Source organism: Sorex araneus, chromosome 10 (genome assembly GCF_027595985.1).
Source record: "Sorex araneus isolate mSorAra2 chromosome 10, mSorAra2.pri, whole genome shotgun sequence".
In the NCBI taxonomy this organism is placed as follows: Eukaryota; Metazoa; Chordata; class Mammalia; order Eulipotyphla; family Soricidae; genus Sorex; species Sorex araneus.
The window spans coordinates 13,139,469-13,158,855 of record NC_073311.1 but is presented as its reverse complement, the minus strand read 5'-3'; the positions used below and the strand labels follow the sequence as shown (position 1 = coordinate 13,158,855).

Below are 19,387 nucleotides of genomic sequence, written 5' to 3'. Positions count from 1 at the left end.
ACTTCCAACACATAAACTTGGCGGTGAGGTTTACTCCAGGAGGAGATCGTAGAAGTCTGCCTGAAGGAGGCGAGTGCATGGAACCAACAAAGAAATGTGCGCTCAGAACTTGGGACTCCTTGGTCAGATTCAGAAGAGGGCACCGCACCCCCATCAGCAGGGCTCAGGGAAAGTTGAGCAAGTGTCCCAAGAGCTATTTTCCCTTTGTAAGTTGGAAACTTGATGCTGGTTTCTTCCTTTTCTTTTTCTTTCTTTGTTTTGTGAGAGAGGGCTGGAGTGATAGCCTAGCGGTTGGGCGTTCACCTTTCATGCAGCCGACCCGTGTTCGATTCCTCCGCCCCTCTCAGAGAGCCCGGCAAGCTACCGAGAGTATCATGCCAGCACGGCTGAGCCTGGCAAGCTACCCGTGGCGTATTGGATATGCCTAAAACAGTAACAATAAGTCTCACATTGAGAGACGTTACTGGTGCCCACTCAAACAAATCGATGAACAACGGGATGACAGTGACAGTTTTGTGAGAGGAAAGAATTGGACTCCTTACTCCATTTGAGACAGAAAGGCCTTGGATTTGCCTCCAGCCCTGCCCAGTAGACGGCAATCCAGGCTCCTAAGCCTCACTTTCCTTGTCTGCAGAACATTACAGAGTTGTCCTGAGATGTACTGGAGGAGACAGATGGAACCCAGTCATCTCTATAGATCAAGGAATCTCCAAGGGGTTCCTACTCACTTCCAGGAACAAGTAAAGACTCCAGAGCGGGCTGCCATGAGCTGACATCCCCCTCCTGCAACCTCACCATCTGTGTCTTCCACCATTTCCCAGACAACCTTCTGTTCTTTTGCTTCTCACTTCCCAGAGTTCCCTGAAATGTAACACACCTCTCTCTCTACCTCTGGGCCTTTGCACATTCTTCTTCTTTTTTTGTTTTTGTATTTTTATATATTTTTTTAATTTTAATTTTAATTTTTTTTATGAATCACCATGGAGTATCAGTTACAGACTTACTTCCATGCTTACGTTTCAGCCACACAATGATCGAGTACCCTCCCTTCATCAGTGCCCATTCTCCACCACCAGTAATCCTGGTATCCCTCCCACCACCCCCACCCCATCAGCCCAATCCCACCCCACCTCAGTGGCAGGGCATTCCCTTTTTGCTTTCTCGCCTTATGGGTGTTGTGGTTTGCAGTAGAAGTATTGAATTGCTGTCATTTGGTCTGTAGCCTACTTTCAGCACGCGTCTTCCCTCCCGAGCGGGCCCTCCAAGCACCCCATACTTGGTGTTCCCTTCTCTATCTGAGCTGCCTTTTCCTCCTGCTTTGCACATTCTTTCACTCTCTCTGGACAACCTTCCTTTCCTCTGGCTGGTGGATTTCTGTGTATGTTCTCTACAAAAGTCAGCTCAGCCTTGCCTCACCCCCACCTTGCCTGTCAACCTCTGGCCAGGCACATTGGTACTGGGTCAGCTTCATTTTCACATGACCCAATCCTGTCATCCCAGGAGTCCTCCATTTACCCCCTGGATCTTAAGCCTTTGTTTCATTTTTAACTCTCTCTGCTAGACAAGAGTTCATAGAGAAGACATGGTTTACTGGAGAAGGCAGCCATGGTGTTGGTTAGAAGACAATATGGCAAGTTCCCGGCACAAAGGAAGTTCTCATTAAACGTTTCTGAAAACGACGGGAAGGAGTCAAGCTGCTCCTTGAAAAGTTACACATTCTTATTTTAGCTTAATCAACTCATGCCGTGCATATTTGTTTTCTAGAACACAGCTTTCCTATATCTCTCCACTTGGCTCAGTGCTGCGGAAAGCATGCCAGGAGTGAGAGAACATTCCAGAAGAGAAGGCCCAGCCGCCTTTCAAAGCGTGTGGGAGCCCCACATGCAAGAGGCCTCTGGTGTATCTGCTAAGCCCTGGCTCTGTGTTCCCAGAAGTCAACCTGGCTCAAGGCGATAATCGGCACAGGGACCCTCGATCCTCCCCACCCCCGTCCCCCAGGGACAGCAGATAGGAAAGCACACAGGAAAGGGAAAAAATTAGGACTATAAAGAAAGGGAACTTCTTGGTTTCACTGATCTGTAAGTTTATTATGCCAACTAATGTCAAGCATTCCCACTTCGGGTTTGTCTTCTCTGGGTGTCTAATTAGTGTTCCGTAGGGGAGAGAGGGCCAGGCCAGACTGGGAGACAGGCACTTTGGAGGATAGGAAAGTGCTGATCTTTGTTTCTACTCTAAATAGAAAAGCAGTGTGACCACCAGGTAGGCAGCTGCTCTTGACCTCATTTTTCTCCAGTGGAGGGATTTGAATCCCATGATCGCTAATGCTGTGCTAGGGAATTCAGGTTCTGGACACATTTAGAGTTGAAAAAAAATGACTATCAGTTATTTATCCGTTCATTAAAATAATGTTATGCAGAGGATTCTATTTATCACGCTGATAATAAACTCTATATGTGGATTTCCTCTGTGAAAAGCTTGGGGCCAAGTGCTATGAGGAGTAAAAAAGAGAAACAAGAGTTTTTGTCTTCAGAAACTTGTAATATAGTGCCGGAAAGAAGCTGTGCCTGTAAAATCAGGGCAGATGTGTGGAAGGATGCAAGAGAGAGAGGTGGTAGCAATTAGCTGCTAGAGAGTTTCAAAGATTTCTTAGAATAGGTCTTCTTTTAGCTGGTATTCATTCAAAAGTAGGAAGGGCTTGAAAGGATGTTCCTGGGACAAGAGGACATTCAAGGCAGAGGGATCTGCACATGAAGAGTTCATCTCTAGCCCTTTCTTTCCACAGTCTGGCTCTTCATTTCTGTCTATGCCCTTGTTCCAGCCGATGACCTGAGCGCCAATCTCAGAACCATCCTAATGCCTTCCTTCCTCTTCAGGCTGGGTCCTCCTCGCTCCCTCTCTGCCTGTGCTCCCCTCCTTCACTGGAAAAACCTGTCCAAGGGGGTCTCGTGGACCATGATGAAGTCCTGTGCGTCTGTCTTTCATGGCCTTCTACCCTTCTTCATCTGCTCTTTTTTACAGTGCATGTCACCATCAGGAATATTAAATCTATGTATTTAATGGCTTATTTCTGGGGGGTTTTTTTTGTTTGCTTTTTGATAGGGAGCCACATCTGGCTGTGCTTAGGGATTACTCCTGGCTCTGCACTTTCATTTTTAGTTTTTTTTTTGGGGGGGTCCTTATTTTGGATGGGGAGTCACACCCAGCTGTGCTTAGGGGTTGCTCCTGGCTCTGCACTCAATTCCCGGCACCCCATATAGTCCCTGAAACACCAGGTGATTCAGGGACCACATGGGGTGCTGGGAATCGAACCCAGGTAGACCATGAGCAAGGCTGTGGATTATTCTACCCACTATATGGTCGCTCCAGCCCCCCAAATGACTGACTTTTAATATGCAAGAACGTAACCTCTGGGAGGACAGAGGTTATTCAGCCCTCAGCTTCTGAGAGGAACTGCTGCAAGGAGAATTCAAAACTATTCAATGAGAAGCTAAGGAGATTACTCAAGGGAGGAAAGTGTGTATGTCCCGAGTTTGATCCCTGGCAACACTTGGACCCCCCCACCGCACTGCTTGATGTAGCCCTGGTTGCCCCCACATACAGTCTGGTCAAGCAGTGAACTGTGAGTCCTGACTTGGTGGATCCCTCAGGGCAACTCCTCAGGGTACCTCCAAAGAGGATCTAATTATATATATTATATGTATATATAATATATAATAAATTATATCTAATATATGGACTGGAGCAATAGCACAGTGGGTAGGGCATTTTATATATAACATCCAAATATGTATATTATATCCATATATAATATATAGTAAATTATATGTGTATATATTATATGTTATATGTATATATAACATATATGCACACATATATAATGAACTCTAATTCATCATACATACTGAGTAGGTGTCTACTCCATTTTTCCTTGAAATCTCCTTCTGATCAGCCTTCTTATGGTCAGCTACTAATCTGAAATAAATTGGTTTTGCTTTCAGAATCAGCATTCGGGCTTTTACACAGCTGTTTGATGAAGACCTGAAGGAATTCACAAAGCCCCTCTACTCAGACACATTTTTCTCTTTGCCGATCACCACTGAGTCAGGTAAGACTGTCTTTGCACTTATCCAATTGGGCTGCCTACCAGACACCACCTGCAAGGCCCTCCGGTGGCTGAGCTGGGGGTATTGTTTTCACTTGGAATTTAATCTTTCTGAAATCATAAATTTTATGAGTTCGAGTGAATACCACAACTTCTGTGAAAAATGAAGAAAAAAACAATTCATCTAGATAAGAAGGTAGAAATAACAGATACTTTTTTCCTATTGTGAATGATTTTTTTTAAATAGTGAAAATATTTAAGTAAAGAGCTTTTCCTGGGGAAATATATAGGTAGATACAAAAGTCTTTTAATCATAAGGCTTTTGTGGAAATACGTGTGCATAGAGAAAAGACCGTAAGAAAAAAGAAACCTATTAACAATACCTCAGAGAGGTGGGATTACAGGTGATTTTACTGAGATACAGCTTTCTTTTTAAAAACTACAACAAACATTTAACTTAAGTTTGGGGCCTTAGCTCAATGGTCAAGCACTTGCTTTGTGTGAATGAAGCTTGATCTCAGATCCAGTGAAGAACAGAAACAAAACAAACCAGAAAATACATTCTCTTCTGTCTCCTCCTTCCCTCAGCTCTGTTAACCCAGACAAGAAAGAAAAAAACAAAAACCCCAAAATAAAAGTTAACTGAAAAGGTTTTCCATAGTTTATGCAGTAGACTTCTCTAATGTGTTAGAAGGAAAGGCTGAGAAATAGCAGCTAATTGTTACTTACTGCTCACTTTCTCCCAGGAGGCTGTTTTAAGTATTAAATAAAGAATATTTATTTTTTGGTTTGATTTTTGTTTGTTTGCTTGTCTTTTTCAAGGAGGTAGTGGGCACCACACCCGGTGGTGCTCAGAGAAAAATATGTAGTGTCAGGGATGATGGGACCAGGGCTGGTCACATGCAAGGGGCCGCTTGTCTTCTATTCTATGTCTCCAGTCCTGCACATAGCACATTTTTTTTTCAAATCCTCACTGTACCCTTTTAGATAAGAGTTTAGGATCTCTAGCCAAGATAGTAGAATGGGAGTTTTGGCACTTTGCATCTAGACCCTTGGTTAACCTCTGTAGTGCACTGCCTTGCATATTTCCATCACGCTGAGAATAGCATCATTTTTCGGGACATTGTTCCTTGACACCATTGTCTGCGCCAGCCTTTCCCGGTAGCCAGTGTTCTACAATGCTTGGTCGGTCTCAGGAAGTTCTTCTATATAGCTAAAATAGTCTTTCATGCTGCATGACAAAAGATGACTCAGCCTCACAAACACTCCCATCTATTGATGCCAAATATAGGGACAATCTCCCACTTTTGGAACCAAAAAGGAATCAGAACACAGTCAAGAGAATTTAGATGTTTGCTTGTAATATAACATTAATTAGGGGCTTTGTAAACACTCTTCTTTCCTACTTGAAATATCATTATACAACAGAAATTTTAAGAATCCTATTAAAGCAAGATAGTAAACATATATATTTTTAAAAGAATATTAAGCACATTAAAAGGGAGATGATGGTGTTCATCTGATGAGTTTTAAAAAGAAATGTTGAATATACAAATCCAAAGACTTTAAAGGCAACTTCAAAAATGAGCTACTCCAGAGGCCTATATGTTAGAATGAAAATAATAGATCTCTTCAAAGAAACCATAGAAATAAATCTTTGTAACCTTGGGCCTAGCAAATAATTTCTTAGCCTAACACAAGCAACAAAAGGAAAAAGACAAATTGGATATAACCAAAATTGAAAACTATTGTCCTTCAAAGAAACCATGAAGAAAGTGAGGAGGAAAAAAAGACATAATGAGAGAAACTATCTTCAGATGATCTATTTGCTAAAAATGATAAGGACTGGAGGACAGGTGCTTGTTCTGCATGTGGCCTACCCAGGTGGGGTTTAATCCCTGGTATCCCAGATGATCCCCCCAAGCCCACCCAGAAGTGATCCCTGAGCTCAGAGCCAGGAGTCAGCCCTGAGCATGGCCCCCAAATCAATAATAATAATAATAATAATGAAAGAATGTGAAGACGCTTCTTTATAAAGAAGATAAACAAAGGACCAATAATGGGCTAAAGAGATAGCTCAAGCACTAAGCACATACTCTGCATGGAGGAGGCCCAGGTTTGTTCCCCAGCACCCCATGTCTCAAGCATTGCCAGGACTAACCCCTGAAAACCACCAGCGGCCCCCAAACAAAACAAATATTCAATAAACTAGGAAGAGATGATTCACCATATTAGTGATGAGGGGAAAGCAAGTAAAAATCACAAGACACTACTTCATACCCTCTAGAATGGTTGTAACCAAACGGACAATAACAAGTGCTAGCAAGAATATGAAGAAACTGAAACTTTTTTTTTGGGGGGGGGAGGTCACATCTGGCAGTGCACAGGGATTACTCCTGGCTCTGTATTCAGGAATTACCCCTGGCGGTGCTCAGGGGACCATATGAGATGCTGGGAATCGAACCCGGGTTATTGTTCCAGCCCCAAGAAACTCTTATGCATTGTTTGTGAGAATGTAAAATGGTACAGCTGCTTTGGAAAACAAATTTACAGATCCTCAAAAGGTTAAACCTAGAGTTTCCATCTACACCAACAACTCTGTGCCCATTATGTACCCAAATTATACATAGATGTTCATAGTGGCATTATTTATAATTTAAAAAAAAGGTCATCCAAATATCTATCAATGGATAAGCAAATGTGGTATATCCATATAATAAATTTTATCCAGCCATAACAGAAAAAATTGTTGATAAATTCTACAATATGAGTGAATCTTAAAATCATTACACTCAGTGAAAAAAGCAAATCACAAAAGACCACAAACTAATAATTGAATTTATTTAAAATGTCCAGAATAGACAAGTCTATGGAGACCCAAAATAGATAAGTGGTTGCCAGGGGCTAGGGAGATGGAAGGAGGGGAGAGTCAGCTCCGGGGGTAGAGATGATTCAGGGGAGGGTGATGGTAACACAATTATAAAATTGTGGTTTTGTAAACCTACTAAAATCATAAAATGACAGTTTATATTGGTGGTTTATGTGATATGTGAATTATATTTTAATAATATTTTTTAAAGTGATTACTCTGAAGTCTGAGAGAGTATAGCGGGTAAGGTGTTTGCCTTGCATGAGGCTGACCTGGGTTCGATCCCCAGCCCCCCATATAGTCCCCCAGTATTGCCAGTGTGCCTGCCCCCAATGCCTTCTTCAAAAAAAAAAAAACTAAATAAAAAAAAGTTACATTTTTTTTACTACTCAAAACTACTCAGAAACTCCTAGTGGCAGCATCATGCAGGTAATTAAAAACCCAGATTTTTGTTATAATAACAACTCACTGCATTTGCCTAAGTTGCAGCTGCTGTTGTAACTTGCTTCGTACAAGTGAAAGCATATTTATCTGGATGGCAAATGTTTGCCCTTTCTCCTACGGGCCCTAAGCTTTATATACAAGCACCAATGATGTCCAGCGTTTCTATCTAAGCAGAACACCCTTAACTTCAAAAGTGCAGCGGCTGGCCTGCTGGTAGCTGGTAGCAGCCAGGATTTATCTTCTCTGCTGCACACCCCTGGCCTGTAGAATGCTTGCTTGTGGGGCTTTTTGAATTCTTCTGTAATAACACTGCAAGGGCGATAGAGTTTCAGTAGCCCTTACTGCTGTCTTAGCACTCATTTTCCCACCTGTTTTTTTCTATCCATCTGGATTATTGCAGAGCCTTTGTTTGGTGTCATCGAGGGCGTGAGTGCTGGCCTGTTCTTAATTGGCATGCTGGTGGCTGTCATCGCCTTATTCATCTGCCGGCAGAAATCAAGGTGAGTACAGAGACCCTTTTGGCAAGTGAACCCACCCTGTTAAAGAGGCAAATTTAAAATGCCCTTTAGTTTGGAATGTAAGGAGGCAAAAGAGCTCCATTTCTCCCGCTTAAACCACCTTTTGCCTCTAACCCCTACAACACACACACACACACACACACACACACACACACACACACACACACACACACACACCATAAAGTCAAACCCTAAATCCATGAATCATTTCTTTCAGCTTCTTTATCTACAACTGTCGATGGATTTCTCCTTTACCTGATGTTTTTTCCTGTAGGGAAAAAATGTGTGTGTGTGTGTGCGTGTGTTTGTGTGTGTGTGAGTGTGTGTTTGTGTGTGTGTGTTTCAGTTACCTTGTGAAAAAAAATAAGAGTGTGTGTGTTTCAGTTATCTTGTGAAGACAGAGATGCCTACAATTTTTGTGTCCAAATGCTTCCCTGAAATATGCTAAAATGTAGGATTGACATCATCATCTTGTGGCCCGTTTCCACACACTAATTTAAGAAGAGACCAAAACAACTCCAAGGGCTTGTGGCCCCAGTTGCCGCACCCTTTTCCCTCAGGGAATTTCCTTTAGTGGGCGCCTTGCCCTCCCTTGCAGTTCTGTCTTGCAACTCAAGTTTACCGGGTTTTTTTTTTTTTTTTAGGGAAGTTTTATTACAAGTGTGGGAAGTGATTTTAACCTGTAGCCAAAAACCAGAAAAGACAAATATTCAGCTATTGAGAGAGTGGGAAAAGAATCTATTTCTTCTTGATGTTCTTCCTCTCTCTTCCCCCTCTCCAAGATCCTGGCTGACTGCAGATCTGCAGGCATACTGAGAAATCCATATTTGCACAAATAGGCACAGTCTTACCATACATGGGGAGAAGTGGTTTAAGTTTCATAATAAAAATACGCAACCTTTATGTTGTAGCCATGGCCGGGATCGGCCTTCAGCCCGCCTAAGCATTCGCAGGGACCGACCATTATCTGTCCACTTGAACCTGGGCCAGAAGGGGTAAGAACCACACGTGACTCCACATCATTTATGAAAAGATGAGCTGATTGTCTGATGTGACATTTGCTAACAAGGACTTTTCTTTTGTCTTCCTTCACAGGAACCGGAAGACTTCTTGGTAAGAGAAAGAACTGGTTCCTTTCTATAGTATCCAGTTTGAAAATGCAACTCAGATTGATGACGGCATTTTCTTTTCTCTTTGGTAGTTGAATTTTCTTTCCGTTGTTTTTTAACTTTAGCCCTATAAAAATACACCAGTTTGAAGGACACTTCATGAAGCTGCAGGCTGACTCCAACTACCTTCTATCCAAGGAATATGAGGTATAACACAGAAACAGTGTTTTAGCACCCACTCTTCTTAGCACTGTCTCCCCATCTTCCACTGGTGGTCACAAATTAATGGGGTTCAGGATCTCAAATGTAATACTCCATTCCCTGCCTATATGCACATTGGCTCTGAGGCCAGCGCTGTCTCCAGAACAGCACAGCCAGCAAATTGCTCCCTGGATCTGATGATAAAAGTGTAACAACAAACCCTAAATGCAGATCAAATAATGTTGGTTCTTTGAGCTGGTCATTTGCTTGACTGAGAGATTGTGTGGTTTGGTGAGATGTCCCTCAGTTTTGGATTTGATTCCCAACTCTGTGACCTGGGACAAGTTAGTGATCCTATCTGATCCTCATCTATAGAGTGGATATGGTGGACCAGATTGATAGGACGAAAGTTAAGGCTCTGCCTTGCATCCTATGGACTATAGTTTGAATCCCCAACTCTACATGTAGTTCCACTAACAGTAATTCCTGAGCACAGAACTAGGAATATCCCCTGATCACAGCTGGATGTCTCTAAGACCAAATTTAAAAATGAACTGGAGGAAAGATTTTCTCCTGTGAGACTACTGTGGGAATTCCAGTTGAGATGCTCTGAATACCAGATGTTCCAGAAAAAGTTGCTGTTCTTATGTTATTATGGATCTCAAGAACTATGTGGTTTACCATATTCTGTTTCATTTTCACCACTTGCAACTTTCTTTGGACCCTCACAGGACTTAAAAGATGTGGGTCGGAACCAGTCATGTGACATTGCACTTCTGCCAGAGAACAGAGGAAAGAATCGATACAACAATATATTGCCCTGTGAGTTTCATTGCAGTGTGAAATACTGTTTTCCTCTTGCATTTCTCTCTTTCTTAGAATCTAAAAATATAAGGGATGTCTGGGACTGGAATATTCAGCTCTAATGTCTTTAGAAAAGAATAGATTGTGAGTTGTTGCACTTCCTCCTGAAGGGTAGCACAGTTTAAATTCTGGTTTTGTAGGGCCTTTCATGCTGTTGACATTTCACCTTGGAGTCCTGTTGCTTCTCCTTGAAAGTCTGAGAACGGTAACAGGGTCAACAGCAAGATACCACTTGGATTTCCTTCACAAAGTCTCCAGTTAGCAATTGTTATAAATATTTTTATTATCCTTACCCTACCGGGTAAGCAATAGGAGACATTTTCTGAATTGTTTTAGTCCAGCAGTGAAAAGGAACCAGCCACTCCACTGGGCAAGCATCCTGGTTTTGCAAGAAAAGCATCAAGGGGACTTCAAAGGGCATTTGACTTGTATGTGTGTGTGTTTATAGGCTACTTAGCACCCCAGGGCAAGTTAGTTATCTTGTCTGAGCCCCATGGCAAAATAAAGAAGAGACTTCTTCCCTTACAGAAAATCAGAGCTGATGTGGTTCAAATGCCAAACATTTCTTCCACAGTAGAAAACCGGCCAAAAACTCAAGTGATGAATCTCAACCAATTTTCTTCCAGACGATGCGTCTCGAGTGAAGCTGTCCAATGTGGATGATGATCCATGCTCCGACTACATCAACGCCAGCTACATCCCTGTAAGTGAGCCACTGGACCAGGCCAGAGTGCCCACGGTGAAGGCTGGGTAGCCATGCTAGAGATCCCCCCTGCAAAGGCTCCCCGTGTTTCCAGGTGTGGAGACACAAAGGTTTCAGAAGACCTTGTCTGATGGCCCCCAAATGTAGGGTGTCTGATTCAGTCCCTTTGAAGCTCCTTTTTTGTTGCTACTTCTAAAAAAAAAAAATTTTTTTTTACAGTGACTCTATTTTCATGAGTTAATAATTGGCCAAGATTTTTTCTTTTCATCGGTCCTTGTTGTTTCAGGACCTTGCCTGGTGGTGTTTGGTTGGAGTGCTTGTAGCAACTCACAAACTCTACCTCTTGAGCCCCCTCCAGACCCACAGATGCATTTCCAAAGGTCATTTTTCTTACTGTAGTCCTAAGCCGTGGTCAGAACTCCCTGAGAAAGCTGCACTGCGCAGGCTCTCCCGCTCAGAAGGTGATTCAAAGTGAGATGGAGTTCCGAAAACCACAGGTGCAGCTCAAAGGCTGTGTCATTAGCCCTTTGGACTCTGGTTCTGGCAGGTATCTTACTGACTTCTTCCTGTCACACAGAAGGGGAAAAAAAACTCAAGATCAGAGAGATCTGAGTTTGAATCTCATATCTTGCTGATGCTGGGAGCTGGAAAAATTTATGTCATCATCCTGAGGACCTTCATTTTCATTACCCACCTCCCCCCCTCATAGAAAATGAAAATGTTTGCCTCAATAATCATCCATTCACGGGGCTGGAGCGATAGCACAGCGGGTAGGGCGTTTGCCTTGCACGCGGCCGACCCGGGTTCAAATCCCAGCATCCCGTATGGTCCCCTGAGAACGGCCAGGGGTAATTCCTGAGTGCAGAGCCAGGAGTAACCCCTGTGCATCGCCAGGTGTGACCCAAAAAGCAAAAAAAAAAAAAAAAAATCATCCATTCACTTAACAAATACTTAAATGCTATGCATAGTCCAGCCTTGAGCTATGTACAGGGATGGAGTCCAAGAGAATGCTGACTCTGAAGGAACTCTCAGAAGAACTGGGGTGCTGGGAGATGATGGGGTGCTGCTCTGAGCAGTCTGCCAGAGCAGAGCCTTCAGAGACCTCTGCCTCATCATGGCGGGTCTGGGTGATTCAGCGGGGTCTGGGGAGGGGGACTTAGGATTCTGCATTTCTCACAAGCTCCCAGGGGATCCCCGAGGTAGTCTGGGAATTGCTCTGGGCAGCAAGAGGCTGGATCTAGTCTTGGGAGCTTTGGGGAGAAGATCACTGGCCGAGAGACAGGAGGGAAGGATATGGGGGTGCATGGAAATAGCCTCACTCATAAGATGGGGCCTCAGATGAAAGAAGGGCTGACCCGTGGCATGGTCGATACTCCCAGATTACTTTTCCTTTCTTTTTTCCTTTTTTGATTTTTTGGGTAATGCCTGGCAGTGTTCAGGGCTTACTTGTGACTCTGCGCTCAGGGATCACTCCTGGCAGGGCTCAGGGGACCCTAGGGGTGTAGGGGATCCAATCTGGATTGGCTGTGTACTAGGTAAATACCCTACCCACTGTATTATCTTTCCAGCCCTCTCTTCCTTGCTGTGACATCTCCTAACCAACAGTCTTCAAATGTCAGTGATCCAAAATGTGTGACGCTTTTCTAGATTAGACAGGGAAAGAGCCTCATCGAAGATTATCCCTCAGACCATACACACACACACACACACACACAATTTTTTAAACCTTTGCTTGAATCCTCGCAGGCGTTTTAGAGTGGACTCAACTTCATAAACGGAAATTGGGCCCTAAACAATAGCCCATGGTTCCGGCCTTTGTCTCGCCAGTTCCCAGCCTTGACACTCATGTTCGTATCTTTTTCTCAAGTCAGGGACCTGGCAAAGGCCTCCGTCGCTTCTCCCCTGCAGAGCTCACGCTTTGTTTATAGTTCAGAGAAGGCCCATTGTTTCTGACTCCCCATATTGTAAATTCATCGCAGGGCAACAACTTCCGAAGAGAATACATTGCAACTCAAGGGCCTCTTCCTGGCACCAAGGATGACTTCTGGAAGATGGCGTGGGAACAGAATGTCCACAACATTGTCATGGTGACCCAGTGTGTGGAGAAAGGCCGAGTACGTAGTCCTCTTGTCTTCCTCGCTTTGCTTTCTGCTCCCTGGTTGAATCCAGTCCCGGAGCTGGGAGCTGCGTGCTTGTTTCACAGATAGGACAGGTGGGTTCAAGCCTGCAGGGAGTAGCCCTGAGCATCGCCAGTGGGGCTTCCAAACCAAAGAATAATAATAATCACCATCATTTGACTCACCATTAAAAATGAATCTCTCAAAAGAAACAGAAGTTGCCTTTCCTCTTTCCTTTCTGGTTGTTGCCATGTTGTCACAGTGACCAGGGCAGCCCCCAGGTCTGGCAGTGGTGCCCACACATTGCTCAGCTGTGGTGCCAGCCAGGGGTTGTTGTGCTCTCACACTGAGCTGAGGGCCCCACTGACATTCTCACTCCTTTTGCTGCGCTGCTAGCACAGTGCTCCCCAGGGCTCAGCCTCTTGAGTTGCAGTGCTCACGCACGCTCCAGGAGTCTGACTCACCTGGGGGCCTGGTGGAGCTCATGCAAGCACTCACCGGGGGTGCACACCCATTCCTGGTCCTCCGCCTCTAAGTGAGCACAGTTAAACCACTCAGTTTCTGGCACTTGGGATATCATAATATATATATATATATATAAGTGAATAGGACCCAGGAAGACAGTGCATTCATTTCTTTGTCCAAAGAGGTTCTTCTTCAGAAAGAATCAGAAATGGCGACACCTGGCTTATCTGCAACTAGGTCTGAAGGGCTAAGGAAATCAGCAAAAATAAAAACGAAGTAGCAACAAAACCCCTCCCGCACCCCACACTGAAAAGTCCATGAATCCTAAGCAGGGGCTGATCACTGCAGCCTGGCGTCAGCTCCTGAGCTGCCAAGCAGATGGCCTATGGCTTTAGCAGCTGAGCCCGGAATCCGAGTGGGGATGAGATTTCGAGGAAGGAAAGGCCCCGTTCCCAGAGGAGTCAGGTTTCTGGGCTCCATTCTTCTCTGTCTTCCGCTAGGTCAAGTGTGATCACTACTGGCCAGCAGACCAGGATTCTCTCTACTATGGCGACCTCATCCTGCAGATGCTCTCCGAGTCCGTGCTGCCCGAGTGGACCATCCGGGAGTTCAGGATATGCAGTGTATGTCTGTGGCTTGGGATTCCTTCCCACACACACCCGCCTTGGAACGATACGGGATTCCCCACAAATCCTTGGTGGCTGGTTCCACGCCTGCAGCACCAGCTCATGGGAACTGCTGCCTGGCCACCTGCTGGGCACACAGCTTCCTGCAGGATTCATAGTCTTACTCCCCTCCACTCTTGCAGGAGGAACAGCTCGATGTGCACAGGGTCATCCGCCACTTCCACTACACAGTGTGGCCAGACCACGGCGTCCCAGAGACCACCCAGTCCCTGATCCAGTTTGTGAGAACTGTCAGGGACTTCATCAACAGAAGCCCCGGGGCCGGGCCCACCGTGGTGCACTGCAGGTACTCAGCGACCCCGAACCAGTGAAATGGCAGCCCAGGGTCTGAACAGAAGTGAGAAGCCTGGGGCGTCTGGTGGGCAGATGGAGGTTTGCCTGCCAGCCAGCCACCCTACAGGATGCTCTGGCACCCTCCACAGCCTCACTCCTTTCCGTTTTGTTCTCCTTTCCTACTTTCTTCATTTCCTGCCTCTCCCCCACCTGCACGCTCACCCTTCATGCTTCCTCTTGCTCTTTTTTCTTACTGAACAAAATGCAAGGTCCCTATTCCTATCTTCCCCCGACTCCAAGTTCCCCAAAACTCACCTCCCACTCTTGTCAGGAAGGAGACTGCACAAGCCTATTCTTGCCTCTTGCTATTCCTACTCCTTGAAATGGCCTTCTCTTTCTCATCCACCTAAGTGAGCCCCAAGTATCCTACAGCATCCCTCCTCCATATCACCCCCAGGCCAAGGAGCATTCATCCTCGTGGCACCTAATTTTGCTCTTAAATAGTTGTCCTCTTGAATTTTCTTTGCTTCCAAGTATATGTCCATAAAATTGACCCAATGTTTAATTCTAATCTCTCTCTCTCTCTCTCTCTCTCTCTCTCTCTCTCTCTCTCTCTCCTGATGTTTAGCTAATTAATGTTTGCAGCAACACTTTGATAGCCATAACTAAATGGCACTAACAAATAGAGAGCAGAGAATTGGTACAGTAAAAGAAATGTCAAATGCACTCATTTTCTCCCAATCAGCCGGGCACCCCAGGTGGCCTGCTTTTATATGTCATTGGAACCCTGATGCTTTTAATAAGAATCTGAGGCACCAGAGGTTCCTGCTTTTTGAAGATGACATTTCCGCTGAGTACTGCAGGAGGACTGTTCTTTGAGGGGAGGGGGAGTCACACCCAGTGGTACTTGGAGGATATCCTGGCTCTGGGTTTGGGGGACCATGCAGTGCTGGGGATGGTCCTCAGTCTATTCACCTGTATCTCCGGTCCTAGAAAAACGTGTGTGTGTGCCCCAAATTCCCAACTATACAAAAATTAATTTGGGAAGTGAGTTGACCATCTTAAGTGAAGCCTAAGGTCTTTGTGAGCTATGATCCAGCAATTTTGTTTCCACTTCTAGATATCAACCCAGAGAAATCCCCAAATGTGCACAATGATGCTCACAGCCAGACTATTTTTAACAGAGAAAAACTAAAAATGATCTCACTGTCTATCAACAGGGTATAGATGAGCACTGGATGGTTTAGAAACAGTTGATGAATTCTACGGGTCATTAAAAACAACTCTATCCACTTGTAACAACCTCAGCAAATCTGAAAACAAACAATGCTGGGTAGAAAAGTCGGTCAAAGGATGCATAAAACATTTTACTATTTCAGCAAATTTGGGGAATGCATGAAACGAATATATTGTTTGTGGATTTCCACATATGTAGGAAACCACAAAAAACCATATGGAAATGAGACATCGAGTACAGAGCAGTGCTTTTCTGGGCGAGGGACAGAGGGCGGAGGAAAGTGAAAGGCTGGAGCACTGATATACATCTTTAAGTAAGCAAGAAAGAATTCTCCAATATTTGCCCATAACTCAGGAGGGGAGAGATAAACTGTGCTTATCTTATCTCTGGACACAGTCCTGAAAAGCCAGTTTAATCAGAAGGCCGTGATCTGGGGGCTACATGCGCCAGATCCAGGGTTAATCCCTGACACCACCAGGCCTTAGAGTTCACCAGTGCAGCCCTGGTGGTCCCTAAACCACTGGGCTCCGGCAGCACCACATATTGGAGCCCCAGCATTGAACCCAGTTGGCACAGTGTCAGAGGAAGTGATCCCAGGCCTCTATTTTTTTTTAAATTTTATCGATTCACCGTGAGATATAATTACAAGATTTCACGTTTGAGCTACAATCACACAATGACCAAACACCCATCCCTCCACCAGTGCACATTCCCCACCACCAATATCCCCAGTATACCCCCACCTTGCCCACCCTCCCACTGCCTCCATGGCAGACAATATTCCCCATAGTCTCTCTCTACTTTTGGCCATTATGGTTGCAATGCAGATACTGAGAGGTCATCATGTTTGGTCCTTTATCTACTTTCAGCACACAACTCCCATCCTGATCAATTTCTCCAACCATCATTTTCCTAGTGATCCCTTCTCTATTCCAGCTGCCTTCCCCCCACCTGCTCATGAGGCAGGCTTCCAAATATGGAGCAATCTTCCTGGCCCTTATGTCTACTGTCCTTGGGTGTCAGTCTCATGTTATATTATTTTATACTCCACAAAAGAGTGCAGTCCTTCTATATCTGTCCTTCTCATTCTGACTTGTTTCACATAGCATGGTACTCTCCATGTCTATCCACTTATAAGGAAATTTCATGACTTCATCTCTCCTAACAGCTGCATAGTATTCTATTGTGTAGATGTACCAAAGTTTCTTTAACCAGTCGTCTGTTCTCAGGCACTTCGGTTGTTTCCTGATTTTGACTATTGTGAACAGTGCTGCAGTGAACATATTGGTACAGATGTCATTTCTACTGTGCTTTTCTGTACCCTTTTGATATATTCCCAGAAGTGGTTTTGCAGATCCCAGGCCTCTTAAGCATTGCTTGGGAGCACCCCACCCCCACATATAAAACTTTAAATTAAAAAGTACAAAGGATCAATTTTCTTTTGCTGTTTTGCCAGTGCTGGCGTCGGCCGAACAGGGACCTTTATTGCACTGGACCGAATCCTGCAGCAGCTAGACTCCAAGGACTCTGTAGACATTTATGGAGCAGTGCATGACCTGAGACTTCACAGAGTGCACATGGTCCAGACTGAGGTAAGAGCTGCAGCCCAGGGACTGAGACCCCCTGCGAGTCCCCCACATGTCAAGGGTTTGATTCAAGGGGAAATGACTCTGAGTCGTTGGAGGAGAAACAGAACTGAATGCAAATGTTTCAGCAGACTTGTTATTTTAAACCATTCTCAGTGACCTTGAAAGTGCCGACACTGAGCTGGTTATCCACCTTCTTCTTCAGGTGGGTAGTGTCAGGGCGCTATCTGGTGGTGCTCAGACCTTACTCCTGGCTCTGTATTCGGGAATCATTCCTTGTGGGACTTGGAGAATCATATGGGTGCTTTGGAATCAAACCTGTGTCAGCTGTCTCCAAGGCAAACATCCTACCCTCCATACTGTCTCTCTGATCCCCAATCCTGGATTGCCTTAGTCAATGCATTATCCACTGGGGAAAGTTGGGGAGGGATCTTGAATATAGAACACTTGCTTTGGGTGTGTGAGGCCCTGGGTTCAGTCTCCAGGAACACACACACACACACACACACACACACACACACACACACACACATACACACAAACAACTTTTTTATGTGTACCCTGGGTAAAGCCTTAGCTATTTGTCTTGGAGGCGGGAATCAACAAAAATAAGTAAACAGATTTCAATCCCTTCAGACATCAAAGTCCTATACATTGCTTATGATGGAGAATTGCTTCCTTTTCTATAGCCCCCCTCCTTTATTTTTGCTTTTTGGGTCACACCTGGCAATCGATGCACAGGGGTTACTCCCGGCTCTGCACTCAGGAATTACTCCTGGCGGTGCTCAGGGGACCATATGGGATGCTGGGAATCGAACCGGGTCGGCTGCATGCAAGGCAAACACCCTACCCACTGTGCTGTCATTCCAGCCCCCTCTATAGCCCTTTGACATCAGCAACATTCATGTTTCTCAGATCACATTCTCCTTCCCTAGTACTCACCTAAGTTGCTGCCTTCAGACAGTGGCCCCTTCCAGTGATTTCAAACTCAAACCATACAAAACCAAGCTCATTATCTGCTCTAAAACAAATAACAGCACTCTTCCCACACTTGCTCCTTCCATTTTCAGCACAATGTTGTTGTCCCTCCATCTGTTTGTCCAAGCTAGCACTGCAGCAGGTCTGACTAGCTTCAGGTTCTCCTGGACAGTGAGTATATATAGCTCATAGAACACCAGATGTCTTCAGTGTTTCAACTCATTTATATCACCTGTAGTTACATCTCTGCAGGCTTATTCTTTAATGAAATAAGCAGCTGCAGCAATAGTGATCATTTCAATATAGTCTCCCAATAGCACCAACCCCAACCTGAGTAACAACAGCACCCACACACTACAACCTGAGCTTGTGTTTCCGTATCCCTGTGCCTTAGCAATTTCTGCTATCTATGTCCAATAAAATGAGGGACCAATCAGAGATCTTGATTATCTGGCCACACCACCTAGCATCCTTCCTAACACAAGGAATCAGATTTCTTTTCCTTGGCTCCAACTTAAGTAGTCCCTAAGTCCTGTCAGTTCTACCAGACTGTTGTTCCATCTCTTGGACCACGTGTCCCATGTGTTATCTACTGTCACCTCCTTTCTCAACCTTTATCAGTTATCTTAAACCTGACCCTCTCAGTGAGTCTCCATCTTCTGCTGTAACAACTCTTTATCACCACTAACACTGTCAAAGTTATCCTGCTATTTATGTCAAATTTCTGCATAAAAATCTCAGAATACTCTCCATTGTTCTAAAATGAAGTTCAAACTCTCATCTTGTTAATGAACCCAAATCCAAATGCTCACTTCTGGAAGGCCAGGACTCAGGAGACAAGAGTTGATATGAGGAAAATCAGTGTAGTCCCCAAAAGATGGTAGACTTGTCCCCCCAAAACTACCTTGCTCTCAGGTTGGGATTATTGTCTTAACATAAAGCTGATTGGAAAAGTAAGTTAGAAGGAAATAATAGGAAGTGGGTTAGGAGGAGAAAGGAGTCTGATAAGATTTTCAGGAGTCTTTTCAGAGGGACTGCTGTTTTCTCTCCTCCCTTCCCACACACCAATCTGTAACTGGACCTGTTTCAACATGAAACAAAATGCATTTGAAAGAGAACAACTTTCCAGGGCCAGAGCAATAATCAGTGGGTAGAGCATTTGCCTTGCATGCTGCCAACCCAGGTTGGATCTCTGACATCCCATCTGGTCCCCTGAGCATTACCAGGAGTTATCC

At 44.7% G+C, this 19,387-nt stretch overlaps 1 protein-coding gene across 1 annotated transcript in view; it reads left to right on the top strand.

Annotated features, from left to right (window-relative positions):
- The window catches only part of PTPRB (protein tyrosine phosphatase receptor type B), a 135,388-nt gene that overhangs the window by 102,990 nt on the left and 13,011 nt on the right, over positions 1 to 19,387 (top strand). The window contains exons 22-32 of the mRNA XM_055118539.1: positions 3,999 to 4,105; positions 7,816 to 7,915; positions 8,845 to 8,928; positions 9,029 to 9,046; positions 9,168 to 9,249; positions 9,975 to 10,065; positions 10,734 to 10,810; positions 12,790 to 12,924; positions 13,893 to 14,015; positions 14,201 to 14,364; positions 17,045 to 17,180. Coding sequence (XP_054974514.1) covers positions 3,999 to 4,105; positions 7,816 to 7,915; positions 8,845 to 8,928; positions 9,029 to 9,046; positions 9,168 to 9,249; positions 9,975 to 10,065; positions 10,734 to 10,810; positions 12,790 to 12,924; positions 13,893 to 14,015; positions 14,201 to 14,364; positions 17,045 to 17,180 — 1,117 coding nt within the window. The remainder of the gene's footprint in view (positions 1 to 3,998; positions 4,106 to 7,815; positions 7,916 to 8,844; positions 8,929 to 9,028; positions 9,047 to 9,167; positions 9,250 to 9,974; positions 10,066 to 10,733; positions 10,811 to 12,789; positions 12,925 to 13,892; positions 14,016 to 14,200; positions 14,365 to 17,044; positions 17,181 to 19,387) is intronic.